General features: G+C 56.8%; 1 protein-coding gene across 1 annotated transcript in view; it reads left to right on the forward strand.

Moving 5' to 3' along the window:
* Positions 1 to 8,738: 8,738 nt before the first annotated feature.
* The window catches only part of EFNA2 (ephrin A2), a 31,197-nt gene continuing 25,264 nt past the window's right edge, over positions 8,739 to 14,671 (forward strand). The window contains exon 1 of the mRNA XM_015886372.2: positions 8,739 to 9,366. Coding sequence (XP_015741858.1) covers positions 9,245 to 9,366 — 122 coding nt within the window. The 5' untranslated portion in view covers positions 8,739 to 9,244. The remainder of the gene's footprint in view (positions 9,367 to 14,671) is intronic.

Genomic DNA, 14,671 nt, shown 5'->3' on the forward strand with positions numbered 1-14,671 from the left:
GCTGCGGTGTCCGCTGTGCTCAGAGATGTGTCTTATTTGGCACAATTGGTGGCTTGCTTCTCTTTTCTTTCTTTTTTTTTTCCTCCTCCTAAGGATGCTTCAGGGCTTTCAGCGCTCAGATGCAATGGGAGTGTTTTCGTGCCCCTTTAATGCTTCACTAAACAGTCTGAGACGCTGCCTCTTAATGCCCCACTAAAGCACAGGAGGCTGCAGAGCGGAAAGAGCACGAGAGGGAAGGGAGCTGATGGAGAGGGAAGGAGAGAAGGGAGAAGTCACCTTTACCTTCCTCTGGCTGCAAACTCCCACCCCTCACTGCTGCAAAGGCAGCTGGATGCTGAGCCCCCCCCCAGCTCCTGCTGCACCCCCAGGGGAGCCCACCCTCCCATTGCAGCCCCGTGGTCAGTGCACACGTTGCATTGAGTCCTGTGGTTGGTGTGTGCGTTGCAGGGTTGGATGCTCCTCGTGCATCTGGAGGGGTGCTGGGCTGGGTGCTGAGTGCTGCTGGTGCTCCCAGCCCCACTTTAAGCCCCGGTGCATGCGATGGGTGAGGGATACAGCAGCTTCCCCCTATGAGATGAACTCCCCACACTGTGGGTCCCAGCTCTCAACGTTGTGAACGTCTCCCATAGCGATGGAGAAGGACAAGAGCCGGGGGGGGGGGAAGGAAGAGACGGCAAGTTTTAACCTAACAAGGCAAAGTTTGCATCTCCTCCCGCTCCTCACCGAGGGGACGGTCGGTCCCGCGTTGTTAATTCCAGTCATTCCATCCCCGGCACCGCTTGCCCCTCTCGTTTGATCTGCGAGCACCAAAAGTAGCGCCTCGGGCTGCGACATCGGCATCTTCGGTCGCTATAGGAACTGCAGCCGGGGTCTCCCCCGTGTCCCCATCCCCATCGGCAGATGCGCTGCCGCCTCTGAAGCTGCTCATCAAGGCAACGAGCTGCTCCTGCCCGAAAGGAGACGAGTATTTTTTGTCTGAGCCGCGGAGCACAAAGCAGAGGTTATTGGTGTCACAGAACTCGGGGCTGAGCTGCGCTCTGCTCTCCTGATCCGGGAGGAGGGGAGGGGAAAGCTGTGCTTGGAGCTGGATGCATTGGAGGAGGAGGAGGCTGCAGGTGCAGAACCCTGCAGCATCAATGCTGGAGCTTGGGGGGGGGGGCTTTGCTGCACTGCTGCTGACGTTGCTCTGCTGCAGCCCTGTGGGATGGGGGCTGCCCCTCAGCCCTCCTGTTTGCTCTGCTGTGCCCAAATCTGCTTCTGGCTGGGGTCTCATCCAAACCGGGGTCTCCCCTCCTCTCTGCCATTCCTTGTCCATGCCTGGCTCTGTGCTACACTGCAGGGACACGGGGCACTGTGCATGCAGCTGATGGGATACCCAATGTGTATCCAGGGCCGGGCTGCTTCTGTGCAGCACTGCTTGCTGTGCACACCCTCCTTGGTGTCCCCACATCGCTGCCATCCCGGCTCCCCGCTGCACCGTGATTGACGCTCCGTGCCGCCCGGCTCCCTCCACAACACCTCCACTTTCTAATTGCTGACAGTTATTTACTGTAAAGACAGGAGCACACGCACCACCAGCTCTGACAACTCATGTCAAAACCCCGCAAAGAAACTGTGTTTAGATGTCTTTATTTGTTTCCCCTCCTTTCCCACGCAGACCCATTCCTTCGCCCCTCTCCCTCCTGCCCTTCTCCCCCCATCCCATCCCACTCCCATCCCATCCCCGATGCTCACACCCCATCCATGCCTCACTGGGCTCTGATGGACGGCTGCACAGCGGAGCCCTCAGCCGCCCGTGTGTGGATTTGCTGTCTCTCAGCCCCTCTGTGTTCCGACATAATTGGTTCTGCTCCGAGCAGTAAACAATGATGTGTGATGCATCAGTGAGCCCTAAACAGCACCTACACTCAATTAAAATAATTGGGCGCATGCCTCGGGCGGATTGCAGCCCCCTATGCTGCTTTTTTCCCCCCTTCTTTCTCTCCCTTTTTCCTCCCACCGGCCTCATCGTGTTGAGCTCCCATGGATCTAATGCTCCTCTTAGCACAGGACATTCCAGCACAGGTTCCAATACTCCAGCACAACCCCATAGAAATAATGATGACCCCAGGGAACATCCCCACGTCTCAGTTAAAAATGACTCTGTTCTATTTAGACGAGGTAACCAGAGGCCCCTCCGGACAGAGAGGAGTACAATTTTGTGTTTAATGATTCCATAATCTGATATAATATCGGGCCTGTAAGACATAATGAAGACCTGGGGGAGTTTATATCTTTGCAGCATTAAAGGGCCTCTGCTCGGGGACGCGGACAGGTGGAGGTTTTGGACTTTGATGCAGTCAAACATGTTTTTCTTGGGGTTGGTTTGACACGATTGAGAGGGAATCCAGGAGAGGAGCAAAGAGTTGGGAACAGCAATGCTTCCAACAGAGCCCAGTGCAGAAGGAGGGGGCTCTATGGGGAGAGATATGTGGGGTGATGTGTCCTATAGCAAACACCAAGCAGGGGGGGCATCTCAGGTGACCATAGAGGTGATGCTCACCTAAAACATGATGGCAATGTGGGTGCATGCAGGAGCACTGTTAGCACACATCTCTGCACCCCATCAGCTCATTGCTCTGCCCCACACCCCTTAGCATTGCAGTAGGTGCAGGGGAAGCCCCGGTGCAGCTCTGTATTGCAGCACAGCCCCGTCTGCTCCGGGGTTCCCACATCCTCGTGCTGCTGCGGTCTCAGTGCCTGCAGATAACCTAATCCCATTTAGGCTCGCAGAGAGCTTGCAGATTCCTCCCTGGGGAGAGCAAGCAGCGCCGCGGGGGGTGGTCTGTAATGAATTCCAATCATTCCAGCACAAAGGTAGCTTACAGGAGCTCTTGCTGCAGAAAATATTAGGGTCGCTGCCCTATCATCCCTCAGAGACATCAGTTGTAGCTCAGTGATTCCGGGCTGCTGACAGGCGGGCAGCCCTTGGGGGGGGCGGGAGGCAGAGCTGGCTGTGAATCCCAGTTTGTTCCATCCTGATGGGTGGGTTTGCAGCCAGAGGGCTCCGATCGGGGCTGTGTGTGTGTGCACCTCTCTGTGCAGCCACTTGCACTCACCCCAACCTTGTCACTGATTCCTCCATGTGGATTTCAGCAGCTCATCTGGAATCCCAGCCCTGGGGGAGCACAGACCCCCACCTTGTGCTGGGCTGGAGGCCTGGAGGCTCAGCCAACCCCAACCTGGATGGTGGTGTCTGCATGCTGGGGGCTGTGGGAGCAGCTGTAGCCCCAACCCACACACAGCCCCCATGCTGTGCCCCCTCCCCACCCCCCAACCCCCCCCCCGAGGCTGGTTCCAGCTCCCTGCTCTCCTTTCCCTCTCCTCTGTATTTATTTTATTTATTTTGTCCTATGTGGGCAACGAAGTAATGAAAGCTGCCCCCTCCAAGACGGGCTTTAATACGGCTCCACGTCTGGGCCGGGATGTTTCACCTCGGGAGCTGCCAATCCGTCTCTGTCAAGCTGTCAGCCGTGATGGGTCCGCGCCGTGGCTGCAGCCCAGCTGCAATTCAAAGTGGATTAACTCTTTGGGGCTGCCCTGCCCTCCCTCCCCTTCCCATTCCACTTGGGTGGGTTCAGGCCAAACAGAAAACGCTTCTCCCCTGTGCTTTCCATATTCACGAGCTCCCGAGGCGCAGCTGGGTGCCTGCAGTGCTGCTCTGTGCTCCCTGATGGGAACGGGGCCCAGCAGCCTCCCCAGCCCCCCCTGTCCCCCCCCCCAAGCCGTGTGCTCTTGGCCGTGGCTGCTGGGATGCAGTGGGGGTGCAGAGATGGCTTCAGCTTCAAGTCATCGCTCCCCACCCTCAGTGAGGACCCTGGGGATGTCCCACGGCCTCAGATCTGATCCATGTCTGTGTATGGGGATGGTTGTGGGGCTGGGGGGGTTGTGGGGCTGAGTGGGTGAGCTCCCACTCCTGGGCCGGGCCGATGGGGGGGGGGGGTCTTTGCTTTGCTTCCCCACGAGGTAAATCTTCCCCCAAACAAAAGAATAGGGCCGGGAGGGGGGGGGGTCCCCGGGCCACCCCCGCCCGCAGCTGAGGGCTGGGCACTAGGGGGGGGTGTTGGACAAGCAATGCTGCTGGGCACGGCGCCCCGGGCACGGCTTTGGGGCCAAGAACCGACGGTTTGGGGGTTGTTTCTATGGGGTTTTACCCAACTCACGTCCCCGCTGCAGCCCCCTATGGGGACATCCCCACTGCCCCGTGCAGAGCCGTGTGTGTTGGGGGGCATTGGGTTCCATGCAACGCCTCCCGCTGCCCCCCCCCCCCCGCAGCACCGATTCGGGCTTAGAAATAACGATTGCAATAGAGCTGAGATTCAGGCGGCTCTAAACCTCCGTCGGTGTGAGACCTGTGGCTGCGGTGCCGGGTTGGGGGCAGCACAGCGTTGTGTTGGAGCTGGGGATGCTCCGAGTGCAGCTGATTTGGGGGCTGGGTGCGTTAATGAGAGCACAGGGTGTTCCCTGCTCTGTGTTTCGGTGTCTCAGCCCAACTATGGGGCGTCCAACCCTGTGCTCTGCAGGGCAGGGAGCGCTCAAAGGGCAAATCCGAGCAGCACAGAGGACAGGCTGTGTCCTATACTGCCCCCCTGGAGGTGGTCTCCTATATAAGATAAAGGGCTTGGGATCCTGTTCATAACCCATTCCTATGCCATGCCTTGTGGCTGTGTGCCATGTGCCATGTGCTGGAGCAGAGGGCAGTGGATCAGTGCCAGCATAACCCTGCATGGGAGCATTGCCGTCAGCCCCAGCACGGCTCAGGGGAGCAGAGAGGCCCGAGCTGACAGCAGCCGCTAATGAGCCGGCAGTAATGCACTCGTGGCTGTTCATTACTTTGGGGTTTCTGACATTTGGGTCACTTAATGGATTTGTTTCCTTTCCTCTCCGCATCTTCCCCCCCCCCTCCTCCATCCCCTCCCCTTCGGTGGCTGCCTGGGACCAGTTGTAAATTAGCCCTTAATTTCTCACATGTGGCTTTACTTAAGCATCCAACCCGCTGGCTGCTCTCCTCCCACCACCCCCCTCCGTGGCCTCATTGGGGGCTCTGCCAGGGTGGGCGCTGATGGGGTGGGGGGGGATCCTACATTTAAGACCCCAACCCAGAGCAGAGCTCTGCACTGCCAGCACCTCAATGCTGCTCCTGCATGAGGGTTGTAGGATTTCTGCTCCGGGGCCCCTTTTCCTGTTGCAGCCAAATTGCAGCCAAATTGCAGCCATCCCTATAGGCAGGAAAGGCCTCTCCATCTGCGCCGGCGCTGTGCTGTGTCTGAACCTTTCTCCTTTCCTTCTTTACCTTTAAAGCTGGAAGTTTTGCTGTTGTTGTTGGGTTTTCCTTGGCTTTCAGTAGCAAATATGTTTCCCTTGTTTCTGGCTTGCTGCAATTAAAGCTATAAGAGATGGGTGTAAATTATACCTCCCTACCACCAGCCTTGCCCCCCTCCTTCCTCCTCCCCCCCTCCTTAGTGTAGCTGGGGGCTGGAAACCTGACGACTGGCAGTAATTAAAGCAAAGAGTTGTTTTTGTTTGGGCAGCAAAACAAGCTGAAAAGCTGTTAGAAAGAAAGGAAGGAAGGGAGGCTGTAAGGAAACATTTTCCTTCCAATCACCCCCAGCTGGGGGGGAGCAAAAGCAAAGCTGGGCTCTGCAAACCCTATGCAAGAGGGGAGCCCCCCCTGTTCATACTGAGCACCCAATGGCTCTATCCATCCCCACCTCCATCCTGGTGGGGACAGAGGGGGTAATGGGGGAGGGGTCCCTCCATATTGGGGTCCATATGGGGAGGGTTGTGGGTGCCACCAGCATCTCTGTGAGGCTTTTAGTGGCTTGGCTTGATAAATGAAAACAAATAAACGTGATAGACAAGCGGACAGCTTTATGATAGCTTCACACTGACAGGGAGAAAGATTGGTTGTCGGTGGCTTGATAGAGAAATATCTCGATGGGAGTCGGATGGAGCGATGGATAACCTTGATGGCAGAGGATGAGCAGCTCCTGTTGTTGAGGATGCTTTGGCAGCAACGTTCCGGATAATTCTGCTTTTATTTGTTTTACTTTTGGGTTTTGAGGGGGGGGATGTTGAGCATCACAGTTCATTGAGTTGTTGGTTTGGGGTTGGTTTTTTTTTGTTCTTTCTTATTCCAAACAGATTTGCTAAATAAATAATGATGCTGGTCCATGTTTTATTTATCTCCCACCTATCTACGTGCAGCACCAGAGGTGTTTTACAATGGACCTCTTTCACTCCTTTAGTGCCAACAAACCCCGTTGGGTGCAGATGGGGTTTATTGGGATGGGCTGTGAGCAGGACATGCTGGAGCTTGGGATCCCATTGGTGTCCATGGGCACCACGCTGCTGCTGGGACCCCATATGGCAGCCTGCAGTGCTCTGGGAGTGTGGGGGCACCTCTGTGATCTCAGCATTCAGCTCCGGTCCCACAGAGCTGGGAATGGCCCCAGCATCCCTACAGGGTCTGTGGGGTGTGAGAATGGTGAGGCCTGTGTGGGGATATGGGGGCAGGGGGACATGGGGATGTGGGGGATATGGGGACAGGGGGACATGGGGACATGGGGACAGGGGTATATGGAGATATAGGGATGGGGGGACATGGGGATGTGGGGATATGGAGACACGGGGACATGGGGATATGGGGACATGGGAGACATGGGTACAAGGGGACATGTGGATATGGGGATATAGGGAGGGGGGGGACACGGGGACAGGGGGATGTGGGGGATATGGAGACGGGGAGATGGGGACAGGGAGGACGTGGGGACGGGGGATGTGGGATATAGGGAGACATGGGTATATCGTGACATGGGGACAAGGGAGACATGGGGACAGGGGGACATGGGGATGTCGTGACATGGGGACAGTGGGATATGGGGACATCGGGACATGGGGATGTCGTGATATGGGGACAGTGGGATATGGGGACAGGGGGATATGGGGATATGGGGACATGGGGATATGGAGACAGGGGGATAAGGGGGATATAGAGACATGGGACACGGGGATATGAGGGATATGGAAACATGAAGGTATGGGGCCATGGGGCCACGGACGGGGCTGCGGGGCGGGCAGCGCAGTGTCACTGACATCAGCATTTTCCCAGAGCTCGACAAAGGAAAGAGATACATTCATGCAAATGATTGTTTAATTTTATCCACGGATCGGAGGTGAAAACATGTATAATGCAATGCACGGCGGGAGCTGTTCTCCTTTCCACCCCCCCCACCCTGGGTCTGTCCTCAGGACGCAGTCTGTCCATCTGTCTGTCTGCCCCCTCCCCCCCCAGGCTTTGCCCTTGCTGTGTGTTCTCCCTCCTGGAGCTTTGCAGCAACGTTTCCAACCTTCCCCCCAATGCCCCCCACCATCCCTGTTGTGAGCTCCCACCTTCTGCATCCTGAGCCCCGTTGCAATGACCCCACACTTCCCTGAGCATCCCAGCACTTTGCTGTCAATTCCCCGCTGGGGGAAGCAGTTCAGCTTTGAACCCCACCCACTGCACTTGCACAGCAGCCCCAAGCTCCCCTGTGGCAACGCACAACCTCTGCACCCCTCCCCCCCTCCCCCCGCCCCTTTTGCAATGTATAACCTCTGCACTCCCTTTTGCAATGCACCCCCTTTTGCAAAGCACCTCCCCTTTGCAAAGTACAACCTCTATACCCCCCATTTGCAATGCACCTTCCTTGCAATGCACCCCCCCTTTGCAAAGTACAACCTCTATACCCCCCATTTGCAATGCACCTCCCTCGCAATGCACCCCCCCCCCTTTGCAATGTCTAACCTCTGCAGTCCCCTTTGCAATGCACCCCACTTTGCAAAGCATAATAATCCATGCACCCCATTTTACAAAGCACCCCCTTTAGCAAAGCACCCCCCTTTAGTAAAGCACAACCTATGTGCCCCCCCCCATTTGCAATGCATCTCCCTTGCAATGCACCCTCCCCTTTGCAAAGCATAATCTCTCACCCCCGTTTGCAATGCACCCCCTTAGCAATGCACCCCCCTTTGCAAAGCACAACCTCTATACCCCCCCCATTTGCAATGAACCCCCCTTTGCAATGTCTAACCTCTGCAGTCCCCTTTGCAGTGCACCCCCCTTTGCAATGCACTCCCTTTTGCAAAGCACAACCTATGTGCCCCCCCTTATAATGCACCCTCCCCTTTGCAAAACATAACCTCTTCATCCCTCTTTGCAAAGCATAATCTCTCACCCCCCCAATTTGCAACGCACCCCACTTAGCAATACACCCCCCTTTGCAAAGCACAACCTCTGCACCCCCCCCATTGCAGTTCACCCCCATTATGCAAAGCACAACCTGTGTGTCCCCCCCATTTGCAACGCACCCCCCTTGCAATGCACCGCCCCCTTTGCAATTCATAACCTCTGCACCCCCCCATTTTGCAACGCACCCCTTTAGCAATGCACCCCCTTTGCAAAGCCCAACCTCTGCCCCCCATCTCGCACCGCACGACCCCCGCACCCTCTCCCCAACGCCCCCGGCCCCCCAACCCATCGTTCTCCCCCCTCCCCCATATTTATGACCGCTCGGGGGGCACCGTCGGGCTCCGCCCTGTGTCTCCGTCGGGATCGCGCCGCGACCGTCGGTGGCAACAATGTGGCGGGGGGCGGAACCGTCGGCGTTGCGGGGCGGTGCGGGGCCGTGCGGGGCGGAGCGGAGCGGGGCGGGGCGGGGCGCGGCGCAGCATGGAGCGGCGGCGCTGAGCGCGGGGAGCGGCGGCCTCCGGCCCGGCCTTTGTCTCTCCGGTTCTCCCGGGCGACGCGGCTGCGGGCGGAGGAGCCGGCGGGGCCGGGCCGTGCCCCCCCATCCCGCAACACCGCGCTCCGCCCCGCACCCGGCGCCGCTCCGCACCGCGCCCCACCCGGCGCCGCTCTACAGGTGCGGGGCTGCTGGGCAGCGGGGGATTCGGCCGGGGAACTTGGTCCCGGTGGGGGTTGGGGGGCGGCGGAGCCGGTGAGCGGAGCAGGGTCCGGTTCGGGGTCCGGTTCGGTCCCCGCCGGGTCGGGTCGCTGTGATGCGTTGGCCGCCGTTCCGAAGCTCCGCGGCCGCCCCCAACTTTCCCCGCTGACGGCCGCGGGGCCGCGGGCGATGGTGAGCTCCGGCCGCCCCCCCGCTGCCGTCGTTCCCGGCCGGGCCCGGAGCCGCTCCGCCGCCGCCCGCTGAGCCGCTCCGCCGGGACGATGCCGCGTTGGGAGGCGGCCGCGTTGCTCGCGGCGATCGTCGGCGTCTGCGTATGGAGCGACGACCCCGGTAAAGTGATCTCGGACCGCTACGCCGTCTATTGGAACCGCAGCAACCCCAGGTGAGCGCTGGGCCGACCCCCATCCCGACCCTCCCCCCTCCAACCATCCCGGTTCGTGTCGGAGTTCCCGCACGCCGGGTTCGGGACAAAAGGCTGCGGGCGAACTCGGCGTTATTTCCCCTTTGGAAGAAGGAAGGAAGGAAGGAAAAAGAAGAAGCTCGCCGTCAGCTCCGGTAGTTTCCCCGCTCTGTCTTTACGAGAAGAAATTGTTGCTATCGTTATTATTATTATTATTAATTAGGGGTTTTTATTATTATTTTACGTTGTTACGATGATGATTTTAGAGAGTTCATTATTTTTCCCCCTTTTCCCCCGTCGGATTTCTTTGTTTCCAATTCTATAAAGCCCGAATTCGCCCCGCGATGAGCTCCGGGTTTCCTCCCCCCCTCTATCCTCACCCCCATCCCCTTTCCCTGCTAATAGAGCTTAACCCGGAGCTCCATCCCCCCCCCATTAACTCCCCCCCAGGTGCAGCCCCCGATCGGACCGCACAGCGCTGCGTTGCGGGGCCGCTTTCCATCCCCGCATCCACACAACTCACACAGACCCCATAAACCCCCCCTTAATTCCCCTCTCCGTCCCCCCTTTGCTGTGCTCTGCTCTTTGCCCTCCAGCCATAGGGATGCGTTGACTCCGCGGTTGCTCCGCACTCCGGGATGGGACGCCCGGTTCCTTTGTGCGCTGTATGTTGGGCCCCGCATCTGGGTTTTATTATCCCCCTCGCATTTTTGTGGGGGGGTTGGAATAGAAGGGAGGGCTTTGGGGGTTGTGCCGTTGGGTCTTTTTGGTTTTTTTGCTTTGGGTTTGGGGTTTTTCTCTTTTCTTTTCCCCGTTGTAAAGTTTAGTTGCTTACGGTGACTGCTCCGTTTCGGCCGCACTTTGGGGGTTTTGCCTTTTGTTCTCCCAACCGGGGCTGTGCTGCAGGTTAAGGGATGGGGTTGTGCTGCCCATTGGCCATCATTATGAGTCCCATCCCGCTGCCATCACCCCACGCCATCCCAGTGCTGTCCCACAGCTGCGGCCCATTGGAGGCTTTGGGCCCTGATAGCAGCAGGGAAAACACCTTCAAGGTGGGGGGGAAACAGAGTGAGGGGTGTAGGGTGAGCAAACAATGGCTTCAGGGCTCACGTTGTGACCCACATTTCGGATCCAGGGCCACATCGGTGCCATCCATACGGACATCGGCGTTGAGTTCTCTCCTTGTTCTGCTCTTTGGGTCCGGCTGTGTCTGTCTGGAGTTACTCTTTATTATTGCAGCCTTTGTAAGCTTCTTCAGCTCTGCTTTTCCTCCCTTATTTTCCTCTTTAAGAAAGGGGGGGAGATAGGAAAGGATCCAAAAGGATCGAAAAGAAAGAGAGAAGGAAATGCCCTCAAAGCGCCCGACCTGCACACCTGGGCTGGGATGAAGGTTAATGCTGCTGTTTTCTATCACCATCCATATTCCATAAAGGGCCGCCATCAGTCTCCCAGTCAATCCTATTTACCCAGGTTAGATTGTTGCACTGGGAACGTTTGGGTGTTGTATCCAAGCTGGGACGTCCGTGACCCATTGGAACTCAGGGCTGGATGCTGGCAGCTCTCAGCTCTCCCCATTGCAAAGCATTGGCATTGGGTTGTTCCATTACTTGCCCTGCCAGGGCCTGAGCAGCACCAACATCCCTTCCATAACATCAGATCTCCCTCAGCAGTTGATTTGTGTCTATAGAGATGTGCAAAGTGTGGGGTATTTTCCTCTCTCTCTATTTACGGTACTGATACAAATGCTGTAAATGGGCTCAATTTATTTTTTTTTTCATACCCGTGGCCTATATTTAACTGTGAAGTCATTTCTGGGCTTTGGAAACCTCATTTTCTGCTTCTTCTTTATTTTTTCTTCTCTTTCTGTTGGTGAACACAGCTGGGATTTCTCTTCTGCTCCGGGTGGGCATTGCAGGGGCATTGCAAGGAGCATTTGAGCTTCTCTTTGCCCCTCGTTGCTTCCTCCGAGGGCTGATGTGGCTTTTCCTCCATGGCTCCGTGCTGCTCGCGGCCGCTGCGCCGTATCCTGGTGCTCAGTGCTGTGTCCCAGCCCTACACATGGATGGAGCCCAAGCTGCCATGAGGGCGATGGCTTCAGGCCCTTCTTTGAGGGAGCGATGGAAACCCGCTGGTTGCTTTTCTATGGGGTGGCTGAGCTGAAGGTTTGACCCGTCTGCATTGGGAGCCGCATCTTGGCTGCGCCGTGGGTCCCTTTCATTTGGGTTGGGTCTATGGGGCTGGCCACGCCGTGCTTCTCCCATGTTCTGGCTTCCAATGTCCTCCAGCCATTGGGGTTTCTCATATCGGTGCTGGGCTTAGAGCTGATCGACCCCAACACCAGCAACGGGTTCCCTCGGAATCCCCATTTGGATCATTTTCCCTTTGTGTTCAGATCATTTGCAGCCCTCCCCACCCCTCTTTTCCAGCCCGCTAAGCCGTGTTAGCTATTCTCCACCAGCCAAGGGCTGGAGCAGCACGGTTAATAGAGAGCAGGGCCAGCTCCTGCGATGAGATTTTCTCTCCCTGTCCCTTCCAAGGGGCTGCAGTCACTCTCCCATTGCTCGCCCTTTTGGGGTCCAGATACCACCGGGGGCTGCAAGTATGGCTGTAAAGCTGTCACCATGCACCAACAGAGATGCTTTGGAGGTCTATCTCTAATGTCTGTCCATGCAGCTGCCCCCTGTACCCGCGTTTGGTGCCATCCGTATCAATACAAGCATTTCTTTGCTGAGGTTCTGCTGTGAAATTGCAGCAATTTTTTCCTTAAGGAACTCGTTTCCAATGGTGAAATTATGTGTGTGTGTGTGTGTGTGTGGTTGAGATGTTAATTGTGTGTTAGAGATTTGCTCTCTGTCCTCTGTGTTTTTCCTCACTTGGGCACAGAGCTCGCTCTGCTCCGTTGGCTTGGATGGGGCTCACAGCATTGCTGCTTTCAGCCCCAAAGAGGAGTTGGAAGGTTTATTTATCCCTATGCTCACAATGTGCCCATAGCTCAGGTCCAGCCGTCCCCATACAGTCATGGGGTTGATCCATAGGTGCCACAGGGACCCCAAAGCATCAGCAGGTTCCTATTGGAGGTGTGAAGCAGCGGCTATGAGGCCAGGCTTTCCCCATTGTAAGCAGCCCAGGAGATGCTGGGATGGGGCTGCAGGTGGGTCTGATCTCTGCTGGTGGGAGTTCTCCTCCCTCCTCTCCCCCTCTGCTTGTTGATGCTGCTGTGGCTGGGCTGCTAAATAGCTTCCCATTGTTTGAGAGCTAATTACCTCTTAATGAGGCTCCTTACTCAAAAGCCAAGAGGAGCGGTGGGTGTGCGGTGCTGCCTTTGGGCACTGTGCCCATGGGGAGAAGGTGCAGGGATGGCTCTGGGGATGGTGCCAGGTTTGGGGACCACAGTCCCATTGCACTGCATGGGACACTGCGGGGTCAGCGCCGAGCTGAGCTCTCAGCCCCATCCTGCATCCAGCGATGGTTCCAAAGCAGGGCTGGGCAGCATCCATGCACTGTGTGTCCTTGGTTGGTGCTGTCCCAGCCAGGACTGACCCCCCCAGGGCTGTGGGTTGATGGTTGTGGTGCTGGGAAGGAGCTGAGCTCTGCCCTGAGCCATCACTGCAATGGGGATAGCACAGCTATGGAGTGCAGCCATCGCATCGCTCTGCTCCGCAGCCCTGCTTCCCAGCCCTGCTCTGCCCCCATGGGCCATTAATGGTGGGCCGGTGCTCGTGGGGAAGGATGGAGGTTGAGGCTGCTTTCTATATGTCTTTTTATATGTATTTTTCCCCCGTCCCTTTTGAAACATTCCCCTCCTTGTTTCTGAGCCCAGCGCTGATTATAGGGCAGGCGATGCGGCTGCAGGTTCCTCTGCCGTGCTGCTTTGGTGCCTTCGTGGGATCATTGCACGGTGCATCCCATTGAGCTCCTGGTATCACCACACACGCAGCCATCACCGCCGGCATTTCCACCACTGGGATCAGCTGAATGCAGAACCCCGACTGCCTGCTTTCTATCCACAGAGCAGGCCCTGATTTAAGCTGTGCCACCCCAAAATCCCCCCTAAGAATTGATGTTCTCATTGCAGACACTCTGCCCAGAGCCCGGCTGGCGCCGATGCACAGCACTGTGCTGCTCCACCTGCAGCACGAGAGCCCCACGGATTGCATGCACCGTGCTGCATCCTGCACCGTGCTGTGCATGCACCGTGCTGTACATGCACCGTGCTGTGCATGCACCATGCCTTCTCCCTGCTCCCCTCTTGCACCCGACTTCTCTGCATCTTTTTCCCCAGTGCCGCGGTGCTCCCTGCTCCAGCTGAACCCAACTTTTGTTGCATTTTCCTTCCTTCCCTTTATTTCTCCCTGCAGAAAAGGACACCTTCCTAGGGTTGGTTTCTTTCTCCCGGAGCTCTGGGTATGGTCAGAGCTCCCTACGAGCTCACAGCATCAAGCTGTGTGTCCCAGCAGCTGCAGCACCTCCCCGTTGTCCTCCAGGAGGATTTCTTGCTGTGCCTTCGAGTGCTTTTGATTCAACCTCCATCCAAATACACACATTATATTTCAATCCAGCCGCCTTTATCAGCGCGGCGGCGAAATGAAACCAGCCCAGTTCTTCCTTTTTTTCTTCCCCAATCCCGTTTCCATTGAGAGGAGCAGCTCCTGCAGCCCATGTGCTGTTACTGGGTATGGTCTGAGCCCAGCGCCCGCCGTTCCCTTTCACTTTGGGTTTCCATCCACATTTAGTGGTGGTTTCTTTTGCATCCCCGTCGCCGTCCCCACGCAGGGGGAGCTGCCTCCATCAGCTCCATAATCCCAATTATTATCTGCTCGCCCGATCGTGGCTTCTTATTACATTTGGCACTGCTGGATTTGCCTGCGTCGGGGCTGGGATTCATCTCCATGAGCCGGGGGGGATGAAATAGAGTGGGGGGCAAAGCTTGGGGATACAGGGGGGTCCCCATGTTGTCCCCCATTACCGCTGCATTTGGGCGCTGCCCGCCATGATCTCTGCGCTGAGTGGGCGCCTCTTGTATCAACCATAGGGTTGAATGGGAAGTGGTTGTAATTACTTCTTATTTTTAATTATTACTATTATTTTCAGTAATCCCTCCATACTTGCTTTTAATATAGAAGAAAAAGGTGATTCTTTTTGCTTTGCTATTAATTCTGATGAGTCTCACCCCGCCATCACTACCCTTCGCACAAAGGGTCCCCTCCCCACATCCCGCTCTGTTTCCATCACATCTTTATCTCCCATCTCCTTTCTCCTCCCAACTCCATCTTTTGGGTGCAATATT

The sequence above is a fragment of the Coturnix japonica genome, chromosome 28 (genome assembly GCF_001577835.2).
Source record: "Coturnix japonica isolate 7356 chromosome 28, Coturnix japonica 2.1, whole genome shotgun sequence".
NCBI classification, from domain to species: Eukaryota; Metazoa; Chordata; class Aves; order Galliformes; family Phasianidae; genus Coturnix; species Coturnix japonica.